This window comes from Lipotes vexillifer, unplaced genomic scaffold (assembly GCF_000442215.2).
Source record: "Lipotes vexillifer unplaced genomic scaffold, Lipotes_vexillifer_v1.1 scaffold54, whole genome shotgun sequence".
Lineage (NCBI taxonomy): Eukaryota > Metazoa > Chordata > Mammalia > Artiodactyla > Lipotidae > Lipotes > Lipotes vexillifer.
Window position 1 is genome coordinate 3,437,845 of NW_006789324.1, and position 25,912 is coordinate 3,463,756.

The window sequence follows — 25,912 nt, forward strand, 5'->3', positions numbered from 1 at the left end:
TCATGAGAAAATGTTAACAGAGGAGTCGCTTCTTATGGATGAGCAAAGAAAGTGGTTTCCTGTGATGGAATCTACTCCTGGTGAACATGCTATGAAGACTGTTGAAATGACAATCAACTTAGTTGATGAAGCAGCAGCAGAATTTGAGAGGATGGACTCCAATTCTGAAAGAAGTTCTGCTGTGGGTAAATGCTATCAAACAGCACTGCATGCTACAGAGAAATCGTTTGTGAAAGGAAAGGTCAATTGACATGGCAGACTTCACTGTTGTCTTATTTTAAGAAATTGCCACAGACACCCCAGCTTTCACCACCACCCTATTCAGTCAGCAGCCATCAACATCAAGATAAGATCCTCCACCAGTAAAAAGGATTTTTACCACGCGCTAAAGTCTCAGATGATAGTTAGCGTTTTGTTAGCAGTAAAGTACTTTTTAATTAAGGTTTGTACATTGTTTTTTTAGACATAATGCTATTATCACTTAATAAACTACAGTATTGTGTAAATATAACTTTTATATGTACTGGGAAACTAAAAAATTCATGTGACTCACTTTATTGCGATAATCACTTTATTGGGGTGGTTTGGAACTGATCTGGTACTATCTCTGTGGTATACCTGTACATGTGAATTCATCTCATAATACTGAATATTTAACAAGAGGAAAGAAATTGTCATAATTGTTTTAACATTAATTGCAATTTCTTCTCTTTTTCTTGTCAGAAAATTAGAGATTTTCTTTAAAAAATTTATATTTTTATGATTATTTTCAGTTCTGCTTATTTGTTTACAATGGACATACTTTTTGTAAAATAATATACTTGCATAAAGAATTATGTGTAGTGAATGAATTTTTATGTTGTTAATTGAATGACTAAATTTCTATGGGTGAAGAGTAGGGTTTTTTCAGATCTGATTTTTTTTTTTAAATCATAGAACATATTCAAAATATAATGACACTGGAAGAGTCTGTTCAACATGTGGTCATGACTGCTATTCAAGAGGTAAGCTATATCATGATCACATATGTATGAAAATCCTAAACCAAATTATATAAAACTGTTCACATAGATTTTATGGATGTATATTTCACTGCTGTATAAAGGAGCCCTTTGTAGTAGGTTTACTTATCTTTGGCTGTTGTGTCTTCCCCCAAAATTTCTTATAAGTACTTCAAGCCCAGTTGTAGTACCTCTGCATTTTAAAAGTTAAATTAGCATTGTCAGTTTCCTTTAAATAACTTCAACTAAGCAGGATAAACAGCCTCTTCCCAGTTAGGAGTTTTTATAACTTCTCTTTTTTTCTGCCAGGTAGAGTAATCTTTTCTGACATTTTAAAGTGTGTGTGTGTATGTATCTCATATGCATTTTCAGAATGTTAGAACTGAGCAAATATAGTGAAAATTAGGTTTCGGAGCCAGATAACCTGGATTCAAGCCAGTCTAGTTATCTAAGTTGTACCATAGGGATTCAGAATTCATTCGGTGCATGTTCATTCTTAAAATCAGAACAAAAGGCTGAGATGAAGTCAAGTGAAGAGGAGGCCTGAGGGAAAGTTGAGTGAAGGGTTAGTGAGGAAAACATAGTTTGGAAGAGGCCTGACTTAGAGGGAGACAGCATCTAGGACTTTAGAAGTGTGTATACTCTGAGTTTGCATTGCTGGTTTGAATTCAAAACATCACTCTGCATAAATCTGCCTTTCATATGCAGAAAAGTTATTTTACAGGATCCTTTTTTTTTTCTTCATATAATTGTAACTCCTACTTTTAAAATGACTTCTCAAATTAGGAATTTTGCCACATCACTCATTTAAAGCTCTGTTTTTAAAGTGCCAATTCATGTTACAGAAAAGTAATATTTTTTTATTATGTGATGTGTTCAGTTTTATTTAGTAATTCTTCGTTTAGAACTTGGATTATAATTTTTCAGTACATTAGTATTTTAAATATATCTAAATATTTCAATCACATTTTACTTATGTCCTCACTAATGTAATGCTTGAACATTGTGTTATTTAGCTTAAACCTCTATTCATTTTTTATTTGAATAATATAAGGATCAACAAATTAAGACAAGGAAAAATTAAACATAGAGCATTTTACTTTCCTTTCAAGTAAACATATTTTTTACTGTGTGAATATTACTTTATTGTACTTAATTTTACTATTTTAATTCTAGTTGATGAGTAAAGAAATAGTGAGCTCTCCTACAAATGATACTGTTGGAGAATTAGAGCAACAGGTGAGTATTTTAGTATGTGAGGAAAATGTTGCACAGTGATAGAGTTCCTTTGTCAATTACTATCTTAAAGGCTTACATAGGAGACCACATACAAGATTATTTTCTTCCATGAAATTTAGTTTATTCTCCTCTAAGATCTTAATTGACTATTATGCATTCCTTCATGAATGCAAGTAGTGTTCATCTCCAGAGTTTTTAATGATCATGTTTGAAGAGATGATTGGCATTAAACTTTCCTGACATTTGTTAATATGTATGTGGCCCATTCTGTATAGTTACATAATTAAATAGTACTTAAAAATTCTGCTGAATTCTAATTTACCTAATAAGGAAATATGATTTTTGTCACAGTTGCTTTCCTCTAATATTGAAGAATTAACTCAAAGGTCCTGTACTCAGGGCTTCTTTCCCTGGTTGTTTTACACAGTTGTTTTACATGGAGGAAAAGGCACACTCCTCCTCTGTATAACCCAATGTGGGTTATAAGGGGAAGGGTAAGAGGAGAGGTAAATGCATCAAATACTTTTCATGTTATATTTTTGGACATCTGACTTTCATGAGTGTCACCAGCCATCTCAAGAAGTATTTCAAATTAAAAAAATTTTTTTCTGTAAAAATTTTATTTAAATGTAAACATGCTGTGCTCTAAATTTTTCTCTGTGATAAAAATAAACAGTTCATCCTCTAATACTCTGTTTTAAATATTTCACAAAGATTTACATAAAATTTTATTTCTGTGGGACCTTAGCCTTAGCCTCATTAGCCTTAAATGTTAATGAGACTCTGTTGATATTATATACAGAAAAACAACATATTACTACTTATTTGTTAATAGGTAAATTTTAAAAGCATTTCCAACATCAGTGTATATATGTGTTTTGATAAAAGTATATTTTTCAATTTGTTTCAAAATGTGATTTACTAAGAGTTAGGACATTTTCTATTGCAGCTTAAAAGGGCCCTGGAAGAACTTCAGGAAGCACTAGCAGAAAAAGAAGAACTGAGGCAAAGATGCCAAGAACTAGATATGCAGGTATGGATCGAAGAATAATTTCCTCTTAAAATTTACAAGAGTCTTATTTTAATTAATTAATTACTAAAGTGTTTTGGAGGTTGGGTTTCATTTCATGGAGGGACCATTGAAAGGGTCTGTTATAGGCTTGACTCTTCAGACCTGAACTTTATAATTTTTCTTTTAGAGTTGAAAATTGCTTGCTTAACTGCTTCATTGAGTGGGTCATTCTAATTGCAGAATTTCAGCTGCTTAGATGATGCCTTGGTTTGTTGTTTTGTAAAAAGGGGAAGCTAAAGTATCTACTTTATAGGGTATGAATATTAAGTGGGGTCCTTTATGGAAATATTTAGAAGGGCTTGACCCCCAATAAATTTGAGATCCAAGTTTGTTTTGCTAACATGTATGTGTATATGAACACATGTATGTAATTCTTGGGTTCATATGCACATACGTGTTAGCAAAATAAACTTGGCATGAGAGACAGTAGTTAACAGTTAAAGGAGTAGCTTGTCAAACCAGGCTGCCTATATTCAGAACCTGGTTGTGTTACTAGCTGGTTGTATATGCTCTGGCAAATTGCTTAATTTCTCTATACTTCATATTTCTCTTTTGAGAAGTGATGTGTTAATAGTATATATCTCCCAGAGTGATAATTACATTTAAATGAATTAATATACATAAAGCACTTAAAGCAGGGCCTGGAGCATAGGGCCGTGTATATGTTTGCATGTATTGTTATTATTGTTATGTGAAAATTATGCAATAAGTCTCGAAAAATTATACAAAGATTTAAATGTACCATCATATTATGCTGTATGTAAATTGCACTTTTCATTCAAATAATGAGCTACAAAAATAATTGACTGATAAGTGTGAGGACAAGGAACAAAGGTTGTGGTAGCATTATCCTTGCTTGATGAGATAAATATCTGAAGTGATAGGGCTGGGTAATATTTCTAATGTTCAAGGGTCTGCAAATAAGGAAACGAGAAGTGACTTGGTCAGGGTGACTCAGCTACGTAGGGCAGTGACAGCACTAGAATCCAGATCTTCTAACATCATCTTTAAACATCACTCCTCTATGTTTGAACAAAGCCAGTGTTTATATTTGAATGAAGCTAGTGTCTCAAAATTATGAGAACGTCTACCTTTTCTCCTTTTTCCTTTCCTAACCACACTCACCTTGCATATATATCATCACATATACACACAGACCTGCACAGCATCAGAGATGTTTTATTTTCAAGTAAGATTATATCCTCTCTCCAGAATACCTCATATAAAGAAAGAGGATTGAATCATTCAGGTATTACCAGTCTCATGTAGGATCTCTGTACAGTTTTCTGAGAAATTCTTATTCAAAAAAGAACACAAAATTCTGTGTTAAAACATTTCAGTGTTTGTAACACATGATGGAGAGTATGTGATGATCTGATTTTAGTTGAAAAGTTGTAGACATCCCAAGTTTTGGCATTTTAATTCCAGTATCAAAATAGAGTCAACCCTCAACTATCTGCCTCACATGTGAAATGAATGTAATCAAAACTGCATATAATCAAAACAAAAATAATTAATTTAACAATATGAATTTCACACAGGTGTATATGATATATACCCCAATTTTATAAGGAAAATTATTTTTGAAAAATGTTTACTTTTAATCATATGTCACTTGAGAGTGATTCTAAAATTTGGGGGGAATTCTTTTTTAATACCCAGCCAAATGAACCAAAAAAGAAAAATAAGCTGCAAAGAAATTCACCAAGGGCAGGTGAATAAACAAAAGGGCATAACCTAATGAAGTTAAATTAAAAGCTAGTAATCAAGGAAAGAAGCAGGCATATGATGTTGACAGAGGTGCTGCATGGCAGGAACCTGCTGTTCTTCCTTCATCCCCAGCCCATGCAGGGGAATCAACAAAAGTCTTGAGACTTCTCACGGTAATCTACCCAATCAGAAGGAAGTTCATGCTATGAGTCCTTCATTTTCTTTGGACTGGGGAAGAGTGGAAATGATGGCTAAGAAGAAACTAAGGACGCTTTCTGATAGGAACAAAGGCTGTAGGGCCACACACTGAATTGGGGAAACAGTCTGATGCCCAAAGGAATTTCTCCATGGGAATGGAATATACTTCTCACCACCCTGGTATGAAGTACTTAAACCTCAGAAGTGAGAGCCTAGCCCAGGTGTTATAAAAAGATTGCCCGTTGTCTCAGCTGCCCCCATGCCATCCCCCCACCCCACACCCACTATCTTCCCTGACCATTCACAAGGCTATATAGAGAGGTGGAGAGAAAACAGTCCCAACTATTACCCAGAGGGGAGAACATACTAGGCCATGGGTTACAATGGAAAGGGTGTCCAAGAAGTCTTCAACACTATGCCAGCACAAACAGGGTATCTTAACTGCCCACAAAACATGAACTAGATGAAAAGAATCAAAGCACGACATCTCAGTGAACATTACAGACTAAAACCAAAAACAGATAAGAGCATGTAAAAGACAACAGCCAAGCTTAGAAAATAACTTTCACTTCATTTAGTATTACAATTTCATAAGAACACATCAATAGAATAGACTAGGTGGTAGGACAACAAAGTGAAGATTTTAAAAGGAAATTGCAGCTAGATAGAAACAAATCAGTGAATAATGTTTAACACCAAGCCTTACCCTAGTTAAGCTATCAGACTTCAAGAATACAGGAGAAGCAACTCAGTCAAGTAGAAAAGGTAAGTCACCCACAAAGATAAGAAAATCAGGCTCCCCTACAACTTCCATGCTGGAATATAGAGGAGCAATATCCACAAAATGCTGAGGCAGGGAAACGGCATTAACTGAGGAGTGCAGGTGCAAACTCCCTTTCTTGAAAAAAAAAACTACTCATTGACACAATCCAGTTAGCAAACCTGTTTTAATCAGAATAAAGAATGCAAGAACAGAGGAGATTCTGTAGTGAAAGATCTGGTGATGAAGCTCGATCCATTTAAATAAATATCTGTGTGAGTTCTGTGTAAATTATGGTTATAGATACTGGGATAACTGAAATTATGACTCACTAAGTCAGGAGTAAGGCCTGATTATGCGTACTTTAAAAAAAAGAAAGAAAAAAAGTCCACATGAGAATTTGATGTAAAGTTTTGAGAAACTTTCACCTAGTTTTGGTCCAAGATGATGATGGGGCCTTGGGGCAAGTTAGGACAGGTTTATCAACCACTCTTTACCTGCCTTTCCCAGTCATTATTCATACCACCTGGCAGCAGCAGGTAACACCACTTCACTTACTGCAGTAACAGAGGCTGGTTATTCTTGCTTCTAGTATGTTAGAGAAAAGCATACTTTTACCCAGCATTGTATAAGATTCAGTGAGGCAGTGATTTTCAAACTTAAGGTTTCGACAAAGTATGTGCGACTGGGCACAATGTGATACAGAGGACTCCAGCTATAGAAGTTTACTTTATATTTTAATTTTTAAAATAAACAATTATAAAAATATTAAGTCTGAGTGATGTGAAAATATGAATATTATTTTTGAGCTTTTTTTTTTCTTTTTTAGCTTTTTGAACTTTCTGTCTCTTTTAAATATCTCAGAGAGAGAGAGACAAACAGAAAGGAACAGAGGCAGGTACAGAGTGAACCTAAGCAAAATATCACCATGGCATCTTGTTAAAAGAGATGCCTAGAACCACCACTGGACACTCTAAGTCACCCATCTGGGATGGGTCCAAGGAATTTGCATGTTTAATGCCCCCCTCCTTCATATCTGTGATAAAGGTGGCTCTAGAACCACAATGTAAAGCATGGATAGGAATGAGGTTGGTTACCCTCTAGGTATTGAAAACTGAGTTTGCCCATGCTCCTCTCCCTTCTTCAGGGGATTCTTATCCAGTTTGAAGACAGGGTATTGTTTCTCCTCTACCAGTCTTTTTACAACAGCCCCTACCTTCGAGCTAGAACGAGATATTGTTTTCTTTGTGGGCCCCCAACCCCCCATAGTATACTTCCACCAAAGCACCACATTTTCTGTCCTGTGATTGTTTACATTTCTGCTGTAGCGATCTTAAAAGGGCACAACCTCTCATTCTTTTTTGTATCCCAAACACTTAGGATTGTGCATGACAGGTCATAGTCACTAGACTGCTTGCATGACAAGAATGGATGCATGCACTGAATTTAGGAAGAGAAACTGTTTCCTCCTAGTCTGTCTGGGAACAGTTTCCCAGCCTTTGTTTGTGTTCCTCATTTGGAGGACAGTGTTTGTAACTTGCCTACACTGTATTTAAGACTATAATTTGATTTTAATTTCCTGTTATTAGCTTGGTGTGTCAATATGTAGTCCCATTCCCATAACTGGACTGAATTGATTATACCTTTTGAAAATATAAATAGCAAACTTGTGCAATATTGTAAGTTATGGGAGGTCAACCTTTTTTCAAACTAATCTTAATAAAATCACACATAAACTTCTAGTCCTATAAAAGGTCACAGCCTTAGCTGTAAATTTTTAAAGATGTTTTTAAATGAAAAAGAAATAAAACAGAGAGCAAATCATGCTTGTTAACATAAATATGTAAGTAAAATTAAAAATGTATCAAGTAGTGATGTTGATGTGATTCTGAAGTTACATGTTTGTATCCATTTAAAATAGTTTCAGTGTGCAGTTGCATTCAATTCAGGTTTTTGTTACTGATTCATTAACCAAATAATGTGCCTATTGCCTGAAGACATGATGTGTAACTGATAATTTTCTACCAGGAACCTAAAATGGTAAGTTTGTATATATGTGTGTATATTTTGGCTTACTAGGTAACAGCATCCTAAAAATTTATACCTAAAAGGGAAACAAATTAATTTTTTGAAGTTCATTGATATTTAAAGATTTTAGAGACTTAGAAACATTTTCTTCTCAGAACTAAAGCAAACATAACATTTGAAAGGTATTCTTATATGTATTAACTCTGTTTTCTCTGTATTAAGAAAGTTGATTTCTTCTGACCCAAATCTCCCAGACCCAGAACTCCAGAGTTCTAAGGATCCTTAGAAATTATCTAGTCTGCTTGACCAAGCTATTTAATGGCTTGGTCAGATTTATTCTAAGCTTTTTTGCTATTGATGCTTATGTTTGTGTATTTTTTTTTAGGTGACAGCACTTCAAGATGAAAAGAATTCACTAGTTTCTGAGAATGAGATGATGAATGAAAAACTTGACCAGTTGGATGGCTCTTTTGATGATCCAAATACAATGGTTGCAAAAAAGTATTTTCATGCACAGTTGCAACTAGAACAATTACAGGAAGAAAACTTCAGGTAACATTTGTAGTGGAAATCATGTTATACAGTTTTATTAAAATAGTAGCTAAAAAATCATAATATCAACAACTAAGTTTTAAGCATTTACAAAGCATGTTTAGGATTAGTATCCTAAAAATACTGTTGAAAATACTGAATGGTGTAAGTGGTTCCTGCCCTCATAGGGCTAACAGTCCAGTTTGGCAAGTAGGATACATATGTAAAAAACAAAACAATTCAAAATAATGTGTGGTAAGGGCCAAATGAAGGCCATAGGCAAGTCCAAGAGTAGTTTAAAGGAGTGACTGCTGAAGCCTGGGGAGAAGGGGGAGTTTCTTACATAGGAGAAGGAACTTGATAATAAATGGAAAAAATGTAAACCTTAAGCTAAAGAAGATGCTTTTCATATCAACTTTTATATTTCTTCTTTAAAAAAAGAAGTGTACATCTAACCTTTAATAAAAATTGATTGTCTCTTATGTGCTTACCACTGAGCCTTGCACTATAAGGCCTTGAGGGTAGGTGCTCCAGTTGTACTGTATGTATTTTTGTTGTTGATACTTTGTGTTTTTTTTTATTAGTAGTAGTATTTTTTTTTTTTTTTTGCGTACGTGGGCCTCTCACTGGTGTGGCCTCTCCCGTTGCGGAGCGCAGGCTCCAGACGCGCAGGCTCAGCGACCGTGGCTCACGGGCTCAGCTGCTCCGCGGCATGTGGGATCTTCCCGGACCAGGGCACGAACCCGCGTCCCCTGCATTGGCAGGCGGACTCTCAACCACTGCGCCAGCAGGGAAGCCCCGTTGTTACTTTATTTTGATATGATTTCAAACTTGCCAAAAAAGTTGCAAGAATAGTATAAGGAGCTCCTTTATACCTTTCTTTCAGATTTGACAGTTGTTTTACAGTTTTCTTCATTTGCTTTAGCAGTCTCTTTACATAATCATATATATATATATATATATATATATATATACACACACACACACACATGTTAGTTTTTGGAACCATTTGAGAGTAAATTGGAGACATGCCCCTTTACCCCTATATACTTCAGTATGTATTTCCCAAGAACAAAGATATTCTCTTATAAATTACAGCATAGTGATCAAAATAGTGAATTGGTCATTGATACAATATCATTATCTAATCCACAGATCATATTCAAATTCCAGCAGCTATTTCACTGTCCTTTATAGGTAATTTTTTTCTTGGTTCAGAATTTTTTTTTTTTTTTTGCGGTATGCGGGCCTCTCACTGTTGTGGCCTCTCCTGTTGTGGAGCACAGGCTCCAGACGCGCAGGCTCAGCGGCCATGGCTCACGGGCCCAGCCGTACTGCAGCATGTGGGATCTTCCCGGACCGGGGCACGAACCTGCGTCCCCTGCATCAGCAGGCGGACTCTCAACCACTGTGCCACCAGGGAAGCCCTTGGTTCGGAATCTAATCCAGGATCATGCATTGCATTTAGTAAATGGATCCATTTATTGATAGTAATGGATATTCAATGGACAATAGTTCCATTACTATCATCATTTGTCTTGATGTTTAAATTGTCCCAGATTTGACCAATGAGAAACCTTTCAATTTCAACATGTTGCTATCCTTCTTTGAGTATTTTCTTACTGGCACAACAAAATGTTCCAGACTCTTCTTATTCTTCCTCAGCTCTAGAATCAGCCATTTCTCCAAGAAGCCCTGATTGCTTTTAGTGGAGAATGTTATTTAGAAACAAAGAACTATGCTCCAGATGAAATTTTCTGTCATTACTTCTGAGCCACCTTGGTGTACAGAGCTAGGAAGTACTCTTGCACAGGTTCATACAAGTCCATGTTCGCACACGTGCGTATATGCACATATCTGCATTTATTTTCATACCTACAATTATGAACAATGAGTTCATCTTATCATCTTCCATTTTAGTCCAGTGACTTCAGGGTTCATTCTGATTTTCTCCATTTCCATATTGTTACTCCCTTCTCCAACAGTGAGAAACCTGGCTTGCACTTTCCTCAGTATATTTTCTCATTTACTCAATCCCAGAATACATAGGAAGTAAGAATTGCTAACCCATACCTCTGTAAAAAGCAAACTAATACTAGACTTCAGTATGTTTACAGTTCTTTTTTTTTTAAGATGACATTTGCATATTGTGAAATGAATAAATACTGAGTACAATTTGGCATGTTTTAACAAATGCATACATTTTTGTAACTCACACTTTTACTGTTTGATAGATCATTTCTATCACTACAGAAAGTTCCCGTATGCCCCTTCCCAGTCAATCTCTATCTCCCAGAGAGTAATTACTCTTCTGATTATTTTCCACCACAGATATGTTTTCTCTCATCTAGAAGTTCTTATAAATTGAATTGCAATATGAATTCTTTGGTGACTGGCTTCTTATGCTCAGCATATTTGTGAAATTTACAGATGTTGCTGAATATATCAGTAGTTCATTCTTTTTTATTGCTGAGTAGTATTCCATTATATGGAATTATTTCTCATTATGACACATTTTGCTTATTCATTTTCCTTTAGATGGACATTTGGGTTTCCAGATTTTGGCTAATATAAATAAAGCTGATATGAACATTGGCGTATAAGACTTTTTGCGAACATATTTTTTCATCTCTTGTTGGCAAATACATGAATGAACTGGTATTGCTGAGTTACACATTATGTCTGTGTTTAATGTTAAAAGATACTGGCAAACCATTTCCCAAAGTGTTCGTATTGTTTTACATTCCCACCAGCAGTGTTTGCTGCTGGTTGCTCTAGTTACTCTGCCTGTATAACATAACTTGGCTTTATCAAGCTTTTTAGTTTTAGTTATCCCAGGGGATGTGTTAAGGGTGTTGAATTGTGGCTTTAATTTGCATTTTCCTGATAACTAATGATATGGTAAGCCCCTTGTGCTTATTGGCAATATATCTTACTTTGTGAATCGTCTCTTCACAGTTAGCCTATTTTTAAATTGGGTTGTTTGTCTTTATTACTGAGTTGTAGGAGTTTTAAAAATATATGTTCTGGATACAAAATCTTTGTCAGATATACAGGTAGTAATATTTCATCCATCCTGTGGCTTGCCTTTTCATTTTTCAAATGGTATCTGAAAGAGTTAAAGTTCTTTACTTAGATGAAGTCTGATTTATCAGTATTTTTAAGATTAGTGCTTTTTGTGCACTGTCCAAGAAATCTTTGTCTACTCGCTTGTCATGAAAATACACTCTACGGTTTTCTTCTAGAATCTTTATAGTTTTAACTTTCACATTTAGGTCTGTGATCCATCTTGAACTGATTTTTTGAAACTAGTGTGAGGTGTGGATGTGAAGCTTTATTTTTATTTTCCTTATGAGTATTTAGTTGTTCCAGTATCATCAGCTGAAAAGAAATTTATTTTACTCTGTCAGATTGCTTTGGCACCTTTGTGAAAAATGATACAACCATAAAATTTGGGTCGTTTTCTGGACTCAGTTCTTTCCCATTGATCAATTTTTCCATCTTTGTGCCTATAAGACACGATTTTGATCACTATGGCTCTAGAGTAAGTCATTTAAAATCAGGTAGTGTGAGTATTCCAACTTTCTTTCTTCTCAAAATTTGTTTTAGCTATTCTGTCCTTTGCTTTTTTAGTCAGTTTCTGTAAGAAAAACAACCTTTTGTGATTACGATTTGGATTGTATATGATTGATACCTTAACCATATTGAGAATTTCTGTCTATGAATGTAGTATCTTCGTCTATTTAAGTCTAATTTCTCTAGCAATGCTTTGTTGTTTCCATCATCATTTCATGTGTGTCTTCTGTTAATTTTATTCCCAAATATTTAATTTTTTTGCTGTTACAAACACAATTAAAACATTATTCTGAAAAGTTACTGCTAATATATAGATACACAATTGATCTTTGTATATTGAAACTTTTATCTTGTATCTTGAAACTTGTGTCTTGTATTTTGAAACCTTTCTGTCTTGCAAATCTTCTTAATTCCCTTACTGATTCTTCTAGTTGTTTATTGAAGTAGAAAATCCTAAGGAATCTACAGTCACCTTGTCTATTAATAGAGCTTTCCCTCTTCCTTGTATTATTTCTGCCTTGTATTTATCTTTGTTTTGAGCAAGAGCAAACATCTTGGTTTGTTCTGGGTCTTAGGAGAAAATGTTCAATTAAGTACTGTCAATTATGAAGCTAGCTGTAGAGTTTTTAAATTTGCTTTTTATCAGATTGAAGGCGTTCCCCCTTTATTTCTGCCTTGCTACAAGTTTTATCATTAATTGGTGTTGATTTTTTGTCAAATGACTTTTCTGCATCTTGAGAAGATGGTTTGGTTTTTCTTTTTCACTCTTTTAATATGATTAATTTTTGAATGTTAAAAAATCTTGTATTCTAGGGAAAACCAATTGGTCATATTTTATTATCTTATATACATATGACTGGATTTGGTTTGCTAATATGTTGAAAGTATTTTTGTGTCTGTCTTTATAATAGATATTGGTCTGTAACTTTTTTCTCTTGTAATGTCTTTCAGGTTTTGTTATCAGAGTTTTGCTAGTCTCATAGAATAATTAGGAAGTATTCTCTCCTCCTATTTTCTGAAAGAGTTTATGTAAGAATGATACTATTTTTTCCTTCAGTATTTGATAGAATTTATCAGTAAAACAATTGGATCTGTGGTTTTCTTTGTGAAAGGGCTTTTAATGGCACATGTAATTTCTGTAATGGTCATAGGGCTTTTCAGATTTTCTGTTTCGTCTTATGTCAGTTTGCTAAATTGTTTTTTTCAAGGTATATGTTTATTTGATTTAAGTTGTTGAATTTATTGGCATAAAGTTGTTCATAATGTTCTATTTATTGTCCCTTTAGTACTTAGGAGCTGTAGTGGTATTTCCTTTTTCATTCCTGATACTGGTAATTTGTGTTTTCTCTCATTTTTCTTGGTCACTCTTGCTAGAGGTTCATCAATTTTATTAATCTTTTCAAACATCCTTTATTAACTTTCCATATTGTAAGTTTTAGATCTCTGTTCTTTATTTATTTTACTTCCTTTGGATTTAATTTGCCCTTCTTTTTTTAGCCTCTTCAAGTTAGATGATTGATTTTAAGGCTTTCTTCATTTCTAAAATTAGCCTTTAAAGCTGTAAATTTTCCTCTAAGCACTGATTTAGCTGGGTCCCCAAAATTTGATTGATTGTGTTTCTATTATTATTCAGTTTGAAATATTTTCTAATTTCCCTCGTGATTTCTTCTTTGACTCGAGGATTATTTAGAAATGTGTTAATTTCTAAATATTTAAGGCTTTTCTACAGACTTCGTATTGTGACTGATTTCTAATTTAATTTCCTTGTGGTTAGAGAACATATTCCATGAGACTTCAATCTTTTAATATTTATAATACTTACTTTATTGCTCATTATATGTTGTATTGTGGTGAGCGTTCCATGTGTACTTGCAAAGAATGTGTGTTCTGTTTTTTTGACTGACTTGTATCATAAATATTAATTATATCAAACGGGTTAATAGTGTTATTCAGATCTCTTCTGTATTTTTACTGACATTTTTGTTTAGTTCTATCATTTATTGGGAGACTGATGTTAAAATTTTCGACAGTAATTGTCGATTTGTGGATCTCTGATTCTGTCAGTTTTTGCTTTATCTATTTTAAAATTCTGTTTTTACTTATATATACCTTTATGATATGTCTTTCTGATAAATTGACCCTTTTATTATTATGAACTGTCTCTCTTTATCTTTGGTAATACTTTTTGTCTTAAGAATTTTTTTGATGTTAATATAACCACCTCAGCTTTCTTTGCTTACTGTTTGCATGGTACTTTTTTTCATCTTTTTACTTTTAATATATTGTGTCTTTATATTTAAAATATTTCTTGTAACTAAAATATATTTGAGCCTTGCTTTTTTTATCCAGTCTGATAGTCTCTGCCTTTTTAATTGGTATGTTCAGTCCATTTGACTTTTATGTAATTTTTGACATGGCTGTATTTAGGTCAATCGATTTTCTATTTTTCATTTGTTATATCTAGTCTTGGGTTTATTTTTCTTCCTTTTTTGCATGATTTTCAGTTGATCAAATAATTTTTTTAATATTTTAATTACTGTATTGTCATTTTAGTTTTTGTTGTTGCTCTAGGCTTTGAAGTATTTATTCTTTATCATAGTCTATACTTAGAGTTAATATTTTACTACTTTATACGCTATGTATATTTTTGGATAACTTTAATATATACATTTTCTCTTCATCTTTTGAAATTAAAATTCCTGTTTGAACTAGAAAACCAAGCTCAGTGTTTTAGAAGTAAAAATGAAAATTCTGAACATCTTTTGCTTCTCAGGTCTGTTTTAAAACCAAGAGCTGAAAAGTACCTTATTCCTTTAGTTTTTCTTCTTTTGAATGCAGAATCCAAAAATACTTTTAGAAGTAAGTTTTGCTAAGCTCATATCTCAGTAAGAAAACAAATAATGGAAATTACATTATAAATACTTGTTTTCTTTATGCAAGGCTCGAAGCTGCAAAAGATGATTACCGTGTTCACTGTGAAGAACTTGAAAAGCAATTAATTGAATTTCAACATAGGAATGATGAATTGACTAGTCTTGCTGAGGAAACAAGAGCCCTGAAAGATGAAATAGATGTTCTTAGGTATGGCAAGTCTAAATATAATTATGTCACTTCTAAGTTATTACTTGGTCATTTCAGTATTCCATATTTTAATCAGGGATTCTTAGAGTTTTCCCTATGCATCAAGTATTGATCAGTTTTTATCCAGCCTCCTAGTCTTTACTTCTTTTATGCTTGTTGATAGTTATGGACCGTTTAAGGGTAACATTTGATTCTTGTTAGGACAGTTTCATAAACCTTTTTCTTATTTCTCATTTAAGAAAACGATACCTTTTTCTTAAAAATTTGTAAGCTGAGTTACTTTTAGATACATTTGGCTTGACTTTCTTGTGCTTACTAGTATATCTTGTGGAATTTTTGTGTAAGGAAATGCAGTCACAAACCATATTTTGACATTTGATAAAATATAAATAAGAATCCTAGCATTTATTTCAAGGTTATCTCAGGTTTGTCTTATAGTCTTTGACAATATAAAATTTATATTTAATTTTTGCCTGTAAAATGTTACTGAAGCAAGTAGTCTATCCACATGATTTTTATATTTTCTGTTAAATTTTCTTAATCAGCCATTTTCTTGCACAGTTTTTAATGTCCTTATTTTAAACGAAATCTTTATAACCATTAATTTGAACTTGCATGTGATATTGAAGTGGTTTGGTTTATTTATTTATTTTTGCTCTAGCCCAGTTGTCAGGTAAGCACAACTCCAAAGGGAAGTGCTTTGCTAAACAAATTATAAGTTGAGTCAACTTCCTTAGTATATCAAATACTTAGAGCAAAACTATGTTAAATATTATGCACAAAGCACAATTGGCCTGTAAGCTACAGAGCAGCTCAGAATTGTTCAATTATATTTAGAAAACTATTTTTATACATTTTTCTGATATATAAAATAGTTTGATAATTCAGTTTGTCAAATTTGAAGCATTTTTATTTTGATGACTTTATAACGGAAAGGTTGAACTTTAGACAGTTTTAGGCCTGAGTCTGTCTCCAAAGTTCTCGCAAAGTTTATGATTTCTTTTCTCTGTCCCTCTCATTTTTTTTTTTAACCAATTGATAGTTCATTGGGAAGACTCATTTTACAGCCAGAATAACATTGTTATGTGTACTTACTAGTTTTTACACAGTAATGTTTAGTCTTTGTTATTATAGGGCTACCTCTGATAAAGCAAATAAACTGGAGTCAACAGTTGAGATATATCGTCAGAAGCTCCAAGATCTGAATGACCTTCGCAAGCAGGTGAAAACTTTACAGGAAACAAACATGATGTATATGCATAATACAGTCAGCTTAGAAGAAGAATTAAAAAAGGCAAATGCAGCACGTACACAATTAGAAACATACAAGAGACAGGTAAGAAAATACCTTGATTTTTTAAATCAGTAAAACTGAAAAGAGTTTAACTTTGAGTTATCTAAGTCCTACATTTTTGTTGGCTCTGAGCTTGTATATTTTTTGGACATTTTTATTGTTTTATTAGTATTTCTGGTAACCAGTGATAAATGCCTAGAGAATGGAGTTATAACCTAAAATATTCTCTTCTGCTGTTTATCAAACAACCTAGATAAACAGGGTAGAAGGCTGATTTTTTTTTTTTTACTAAGTTATTATTTGTGTATTTTAAAACTTAGGTTTATTCTTATCTACATGCCATTTCCACAAATATTTTTTTTTTGTTACATAAATTAACCCATTTTTATAGGCTAGCAACATTTCAAATGGTGGTGCTTTACTGGGCCTTCAGTTCCTTCAGTCCTCTGATGGCAGACTTTACTGTGACAGCAGAAGTGGTATTGTAGGTCCAGGCACCACCAGCTACCGTTTTCATGCAGGAACCGCAGTGCCAAATGCCCACAGCTCATCTCTTCATCTTGGTTTTGCCACAGAAGGAGCAAGTGTATTTGGCATGCTGGCTGATTTCAGTTTTCTTCACCATTTTCCTGAGGGAGGCACCATAACGGGTCCCGTATTTACCCACAATTCCAACCTTCTTGATGCGTTTAGCCACATCGCTGCAACCTAGGACCAAGCCCAGAGAGTCCACAGATATTTAGAATTAGACTATAATCTTCGTATAAATTTTATTTCCAGTTTCTCATTTATTGAACTCTGAAAAGCTATCGATATTATATACTCTCATTTTTTACTTTTGTTTCCGATAAAAGGTTCAGGACCTTCACGTTAAACTTTCCTCTGAAACCAAAAGGGCAGACACGCTAGCATTTGAAATGAAGCGGCTTGAAGAAAAACACGAAGCTTTACTTAAGGAAAAAGAGGTAAACATAAATACAATTGATATGTAATATGTATGTCTTGTTTTAGTTTTTAATACTGTCCTTGCTGTTTTAAGAATGGAAATGATGTAATCAGTTCTGTCTTTCTCGGAATTGAAATTGGTGATAAAAAAGAAAGTCTTGTAGACATTCTTTATGGGGTTTGTTTTGTAAGTTTCCTTCATATGGGAAGATGAAGTCACAGAGCCTAGGTCATGTCTCAGTGCATGTTTTCCAGCTCTAGACTGTCAGCTCCTTGAGAGCAAGGGCCATAGATGCAATTTTTTAACAGCTTTATTAGGATATAATTTATATACCATAAATTTCACCCATTTAAAAGGTATAGTTTAATGGTGTTTAGTGTATTCACAGGGTTGTGAAACCATTATCACAATCAAATTTTAGAATACTGTCATCACTCCAAAAACAGACCGTGTGCCCATTAGCAGTTACCCTGCATTCCGGCCCCCCTTCCCTCAGCCTTAGCAATCATTAATCTACTTGCTGTCTCTATAGATTATATGAATATAATATATGAATATAATATATATATAACATTATATGAATATTATATATGTGAATATATAATCATACACTTTGTGGTTTTTGTGACTGGATTCCTTCATTTAGCATAATGCTTTCAAGGTTCAACCATGTTGTAGTGTGTGTCAGTACCTCATTTTTATTGCTGAATAATAATCCATTGTATGGATATACCACATTTTATTTATCTGTTCATCAGTTTATGGACATTGGGTTGTTTCCACTTTTTGCCTATTAAATGAATAATGTGGTTATGAACATTTATGTACAAGTTTTTATGTGGACGTATGTTTTCTTTTTTTTTTAATATTTATTTTTTGGCTGCATTGGGTCTTAGTTGCAGCACGTGGGATCTTTCCTTGCAGCATGCGGGAATCTTCATTGATTGTAGTGCGCGGGCTTCTCTCTAGTTGCAGTGTGTGGGCTTTTCTCTAGTTGTGGTGCGCAGGCTCCAGAGCACACAGGCTCTCTAGTTGTGGCCCGTGGGCATAGTTGTTGTGCAGCATGTGGGATCTTAGTTCCCCGACCAGGGATCGAACTGGCGTCTCCTACATTGCAAGACAGATTTTCAAGCACTGGCCCACCAGGGAAGTCCCTTCATTTCTTGAGTATATACCTAGGAATGGTATTGCTGGATCATATGGTAACTATGTTTAACTTTTTTAAGGACTACCAGACTTTTCTAAAGTGGATGAACCATTTTTCATTATCACCAGCAATTTGTAGATTCTGATTTCTCCACATCCTTGACTAAGCATACTAAATTTTCATTTTGGCTATCCTAGTGAGCATGAAGTAGTGTAGCATTATGGTTTTGATTTGTATTTTCCCTAATGACTAATGATATTGAACATCTTTGCATGTACTTATTGGCCATTTCTAATTATCTTTGAGAAATATCTCTTCAAATTATTTGCCCATGTTTTGTCATTTGCCTTTTTAATTTCAAGTTCTAAGAGTTCTTTATATATTCTGGATATAAGTCCCTTGTCAGATACATGATTTGCAAATATTTCCTCCCATTTTGTGGGTTGTCTCCTCACTTTTATTTTTGATGGTATGTTTTTTGCAGCAGAGTAGTTTTTTTATTTAATGAAGTCAAGGTTATCTATTTTTTCTTTTGTTGGTTTTATGGTGGTGTTTCTATGAAACCATTGAATAACCTTAAGGTTGTAAAGATTTATTCCTATGTTTTCTTTTAAGAGTTTTATAGTTTTAGCTCTTATATTTACTCTGTGATCAATTTTGAATTAATTTTTTAATGTGGTGTGAGATAGGTTTCTAACTGTATTCTTTTGTGTGTGTATATGCAGTTGTCCCAGCACCATTTGTTGACAAGACTTGCCCCATTGAATTGTCTTGGTACCCTTGCTAAAAATCAATTGACCATGAAACTGTAATGATGGAAATACCTTTGTCAAAACTCATAAAAGTGAAACAGAAAGAATGAACCCTAATGTAAGCTATGTCCTTTAGTTAATAATAATATTATTATTATATTGGCTCATCATTTCTTACAGGTAACCACAATAATGGAAGATGTTAATAATAGGGAAAATTGGGGAATGGGGGGAGATGAGGGAATATATGGGAACTTTGTACTTTCTATTCAGTTTTTCTGCAAAAAAGTATATTTTTTTAAGTAAAAAAAATCATTTGGCCATAAATATATGTCTTTATTTCTGGACTTTTCTTTGTCATTGATGTGTATGTCTAGCTTTATGCTAGTACCACACTGTCATGATTACTGGAGCTTTGTAGTAAGTTTTGAAATTGGAAAGTATGAGTTCTCCAACTTTGTTCTTTTTAAAGCTATTGTTTTGGTTATTCTGGGTCCCTAGAATTTCATATGAATCTTAGGATCAGATTATCAGTTCCTGCAAAATAGCCAGATTGAGATATTGATAGGGATTGCCTGAATTTGTTGATCAGTTTGGAAATCTGGCCACCTTAATAGCATTAACTTTCTGATCCATGACTGTAGGATAACATTCCATTTATTTAGGTCTTTAGCTTCTTTCAACAATGTTTTGTAGTTTTCCTTGTACAAGACTGCACCTTTTAAAGCTTTATTCATGAGTGTTTTATTCTTTTTTGTTACCATTATAAATGAAATTATTTTTTTCAGTTTCATGTTTGGATTTTTCAGTGCTAATGTATAGAGATACAATTGATTTTTGAACACTGATCTTGTATTTTGCATCCTTGTTGGATTCACTTAGTATTTCTAATAGTTTTTAGTAGATTCTTTAGGATTTTCTATATAGAAGATCAGGACATCTGCAAATACAAGTAGTTTTACTTCTTCCTTTGCAATCTGGATGCCTTTTATTTCTTTTTCTTGTCAAATTGTCCTGGCTAGAACCTCCAGTACTTTGTTGAATAGAAATGGCAAGGGTGGATATCCTTCTCTTGTTTCTGATATTAGGGAGAAAGCATTCACTCTTTCATCATTATGTATGTTACTAGCTGTGGGTTTTGTTTGTAGATGCCCTCTATCAGGTTGAAGAAGTTTCATTTTATTCCTAGTTTGTTGCATGTTTTTATCCTGAAAGGTTTTTGGATTTTGTCATCTGCTTTTTCTGGGTCAGTGAGATGATGTGTGGTTTTTGTCATTTATTGTATTAATGTGGTATATTACATTGATTTTTGATATTAAATCAGTTTGCATTCTTGAGGTAAATTCCACTTGGTCATAGGGTATAATCCTTTTTATATATTGCTAGATTCAATTTGCTAGTATTTTGTTGAGTGTTTTCCCATCTATATTATAAGAGATATTGGTTGGTAGTTCTCTTTTGATGTCATTGCCTGGTTTTGGTATCAAGATGATACCACATAGAATGAGTTGAAAATGTTTTCCTGCTTTTTAGGTTTTAGCTCACTTGAAGTCTTTATCTAGTGTGTCCACCCACTAGGGTCATCTAATTGACTTTTTCTGTTAACTGTTTGCCTTTTTTTTTCCTGCATTGGGACTGTCCTGTTTCTTTGCATGTTTCATACTTTTTTTGAAAATATGACCTTTAAAATAATATAATACTTCAACTCTGGAAATCCAGATTTTCCTTCAACCTCAGAGTTTGTTGTTATTGCTGGTTTTTTTTAGTGACTCTTTTGGACTAATTCTATAAAATCTTTCTTTGTAATGTGCAACCACTGAATTCTCTGCTCAGTTACCATTGAGATCAGTTAATGATTAGGCAGATATTTCCATAGATGCCTTGAGCCAATAACTCTCCCAACCTTTGCCAAAGGACTCAGTGTGTATTTTGGAAAACGTCTTCAATTCTTAGGCAATTTAAAACTCTGCCTTTGCCTTTATTTCCTGTTTGCACAGGGCCTCAAGTTTATCCAGAGCTGAGACATTGGGGCCCTCTCAGGTCTTTTCTGGGCATGCACACAACTCTATATATAGCTGGCCTCCTGGATCTCCAGGGATATGTCAGAACTTTTCTAAGTCCTCTATGGATTTCTTGTTTCTCAGCTCTTCCTTGTAAGGTTTTGGCAAGGCTCTTGTTTGCCCTAACTGGCATCACAGCCTCCAGCAGCTATAGTGAAAACAATTGCTGATGATTGTTTTTGACAAATCAGTCAATGAAAAGTATGACTGGGGCTTCTCCAGGGTGCTTCTAGACAGACCAGATAGTGACAGTTGTCTAAGCATGGGGCTTTTTTAGGAGGAGTTTCATATCCAGTCTGCCCATTCTGGTGGTGGCTAAGCTGCTGTTTTTCAAAGCCATAGAAATTGAGAGGGAATTCCCTGGTGGTACAGTGGTTAAGACTCAGTACTTTCACTGCCATGGGCCTGAGTTCAGTCCCTCGTCAGGGAACTAAAGCCGTGTGGTGCAGCCAAAACAAAAAACAGGAACAAAGCTACAAAGATTGAAAGTCTGCTGGTTTTCAAGGCTACTCCAGAGTTGGGGAGAGGGTGATACTAGTAAGAATAGTTAGAAGAACAAAAAGCTCACTGTTCTGAGATTTAGCAGAGTTTCTTTAACAATTGCTCCTCAGATCATGGCCGACCCTTGGTTAATTTTCAGAGTTCTCGAAAAGTTGATTTTGACAAATTAGCTAGTGTTTGCATTGCATTTATGAAGGAACAGATTTATAGGGGTCCTCATGCCTGACTGTAGTTATAGTTTATAGTGTTCGTGTTCAGAGATTCCTACGGCATCTGTGCACTCTGGCCTAAGGACCCTTGGAGTCAGGACCCTTGGACCCTAACCAATTTACTGTTAGGTTGATTTGAACCACATAATGGACTAAGTAGAGTTTTGTTTACTGATTTGAAATATAACATTTAAAATATGATTTTATATTAAAGTACTTTTCAAGTTCCGGGAAAATCATTTAAACATGAGCCTTTTGTACAGAGTGTAGAAATTTGTCATTGGCTGTCAGCTGTAAAATAAAAGAGCCAATGATATGAAGTCCTAGCATGCTATCCCTAGGAAATAATGTTTTTCCACAAATTCATACTTCCAGTATGCTACTTAGAGTAATAGAAGGAAATAACAAGTCTCCAGCATCTCTTACACACCAGACTATAGTCTAGATATTAGACAAACTTTATCTCATTCGCTACTCAGAACACCTTTGCAGGGGCTTATGAATCAGTATTCTCATTTTGATGATAAAGATCTAAAGCCAAAGAATCAGTAACTTGCCTTAGATAGTATAGCTGGAAATAGTGAAACTGAATTCAGGGCACGATCTATTTGCCTCCAAAGTCCATGTACTTTTATTACTCTACAGTTGCATATTTGTGCTCTGTTGCATAATTCATTTGGTTCAAAGATAAACTATCTAATGGGGAAAATCACAAGCTTTGTGTTGTATAAAGTCTATTATTTATGTGATTTATACAAGAGAAATTACCCCTTAGCACTAAAACTAAAACATTGTCATTTTTAATTAAGCAAGGAACAATTATAAAATTAAATTAAGATAAATTATTCTGAGCATAAATTAAATTGCCTGTGGGCAGAATTAAATATTTTGCTTATATAAACAATTCTTTTTTAGAGACTAATAGAACAGCTTGATACTCTGAAAGAAACAAATGAAGAGCTTCGATGTTCACAAGTACAACAGGATCACCTAAACCAAACAGGTGAATTTTGTTGCATTTAGAAAAGGTTTTTTTAATGGCAGATATACTGAAATGTTAATCTATTTTTTTGTTGCTGATGTTGTTTAGATGCATCTGCTACGAAAAGCTATGAGAATCTTGCTGCTGAGATTATGCCAGTGGAATATAGGTAAACTTGTTTTTATTAATTGATAACCCATACTTAATATTAGAAACGTGATTTCTTCTTCCTTTTGTAAATTTCTAAGCCTTTAACATTTTCCATTTTACAAGTCATAGGGCTTGAAAATTACTTTGTCTCATGCTTATGCTTTCTAAATCAGATTGTTATTGCTACTGTGGAAGCTTAAAAATTTACCAGAAATAAAATTTCACTTACTAGCTAAATAACATATTCTAGTTTTTATAATACAGCCTTTGTTGTGTTTAACTTATTTTTTTATCCTTAATCTCTTTGGTAATACTTTAAAATGACAGCTGTTGAGTGGACGGGAATTTCCTCTTCTAAACACTATGGAAAACCTTTTTAATACTTGGCATTCAGAGCCACACTGGTGAAAAAAATAGGAGAGGAGCTGTCAATTGCAGGAGGATTAAGCTGGAGTTAAATAAAATACAAATTTTAGAGGTTCCTCTTGACCTAACTTTTATTTTGTTATTTTACCGCTATGTTTACTTCTAGGTATTTGACTAATCTGGTATAGAATTTTCTTTTCCTTTTTTGTGGCAACAGCTTTATTTGTTAATTACTTCTAATTCTACTCTTTATTTAAACAGCTTTATTGAGATATAATTCACCCGTTTACAAATATACAGTTCAGTGGTTTTTAGTGTAATCACAGAGTTGTATAACCATCATCACTATCTAGTTTTAGAACATTTTCATCCTCCACAAAAGATACCCTGTACCTATTAGCAGCCATTCCCCATTCCTGCCTCCCCTCCAACGCCAGCTCCAGGCAACCAGTAATCTACCTCTCTCTATGGATTTGCTTATTGTGGACATTTCATATACATGGAATCATACAATATGCGTCCTTTTGTGAGTGACTTCTTTCACTTTGCCTAATGTTTATAAAGTTGTTGATTTTCAATTTGTTCAGCTTTTTGCTGTTAAGATAGAGCTCCTTACATGCTGGGCTGGAAACTAACTTGCACTTTTTAGTTAGTAATATCCAGTGATATTAATCATTTAAAAATAGCCATTTTTTAAAGTGATGGTGCTGGCATTCAGAAGAACAAATATTGTGATTAATTGAAATTAGTTGCTTTTGGGGAATGGAATTTAGGAGGGCAGCAGGTAGGAAGCATTAATTTTTAATTTAATACCATTCCTATCATTTGCATTTTTAAAAACATGTATGTAAACCTTTAATAAAAATTTTTTCTAAAAACAAAAAGTCTAGAGACGCTCATATGACTGTCATTATCATAAAAGTATACTTAAAAATTTAAAGCAAACTGTGGTTTCTTAAATCTACTGCTTTTTATTTATATGTTTTCTAAGGATGTGCTATACATTACCTTTAGTTCGAATAGTTTCTAAATTATCAAAGTAAAATAATTCATATCATCTCTTAGGGATTTACATAATAAACGTTTATTGACATATAATCTTATACCTGTACCTTTAAAAACTTACCATTTGTTTTTTTGAGACATAGTCCTACAATGCACAGTTTTTTCTTGAGAACTTTCAGAAGCTTTGGTAACGTTTCAGAATGACAGCTAGCAAGTGGACAGGAATTTTCTTTTTGAAAAAGCAAAGAATTTAAAAAATTCTTATACTTAAAAAAAATTGTTTTTAATTGCTTTTTAACATCAGGGAGGTGTTTATTCGACTGCAACATGAAAATAAGATGCTTCGATTACAGCAGGAAGGTACTGAGAATGAACGTATTGAAGAACTTCAGGAACAGCTGGAACAGAAGCACCGCAAGATGAATGAATTGGAAACTGAGCAGAGGTGACTGACACACTCCTTCATAATTGATAGTCATAGCGGTTTAATTACCTAACCACAGAATCTTGATTCGCAGAAGTGGAAGATATCATTGTAGTTCAAATAATTAGGATTTGCACAAGTTTCGATTTTTGTTTTTTCATCTCTCACTACCCATTATTTTTAGCAGACTTTGTTAAAGCAAGTTGCTTGTTCTTGAATTTCATTTAGATGTCTTCACAAATGACAAAAAATTAACAGATGAATAAATGACAATCTGGTTTTCAGCTGGAGTCTTGTGCATAGATGGTACATAGATTGTGGAGTCAAATTTGAATTCCACCTCTACTTAAACTGGGCAAGTTACTTAAATTCACACCTAGTGTCCTCAGCTATAAATTGGAGATGACACCTATTTGCAGGTTCTTATGAAGATTACAGATAATGTGTTTAAAGCAGATGGTGTACTTATCTGATATCAGTGAGGTGTTCAAAAATTATAATGTTTAAAAAAAATAACGTTTATATGGTGCTTACTAGTGCCAGGCACTTTTCTAAGCACTTTTTAATATTAACTCAGTAAATTCTCACAATAACTCTATGAAGTAGTAACTATAATTATCTCTTTTTTTTATGGACAAGGAAGCTGAGGTGCAAAGTGTAACTTGCCCAAAGTTACCCAGCTAGTAAGTTCTGGATCCTGCATTTGAACCCTCTGTCATTCTGACTTCAGAGTCTGTGCTCTTTAACCACTTTGCTAACCTGCCTCTTATAATAGCATACTGACAATGAAGGTATTTGGATTTATCTGACTTACCTTTATTGGATCTTAGAGACCCCCAGGAATTTTTTTTTTTTTTTTTTTTTTTTTTTTTTTTTTTTT

The 25,912-nt window shown here is 33.8% G+C and overlaps 1 protein-coding gene across 1 annotated transcript in view; it reads left to right on the forward strand.

Annotated features, from left to right (window-relative positions):
- The window catches only part of HOOK1 (hook microtubule tethering protein 1), a 62,185-nt gene that overhangs the window by 22,768 nt on the left and 13,505 nt on the right, over positions 1 to 25,912 (forward strand). Inside the window, exons 6-15 of the mRNA XM_007462577.1 lie at positions 937 to 1,004; positions 2,178 to 2,240; positions 3,190 to 3,273; positions 8,394 to 8,560; positions 15,056 to 15,196; positions 16,331 to 16,532; positions 17,345 to 17,455; positions 23,021 to 23,108; positions 23,196 to 23,256; positions 24,913 to 25,053. Of these exons, the coding sequence (XP_007462639.1) occupies positions 937 to 1,004; positions 2,178 to 2,240; positions 3,190 to 3,273; positions 8,394 to 8,560; positions 15,056 to 15,196; positions 16,331 to 16,532; positions 17,345 to 17,455; positions 23,021 to 23,108; positions 23,196 to 23,256; positions 24,913 to 25,053 (1,126 nt within the window). The remainder of the gene's footprint in view (positions 1 to 936; positions 1,005 to 2,177; positions 2,241 to 3,189; positions 3,274 to 8,393; positions 8,561 to 15,055; positions 15,197 to 16,330; positions 16,533 to 17,344; positions 17,456 to 23,020; positions 23,109 to 23,195; positions 23,257 to 24,912; positions 25,054 to 25,912) is intronic.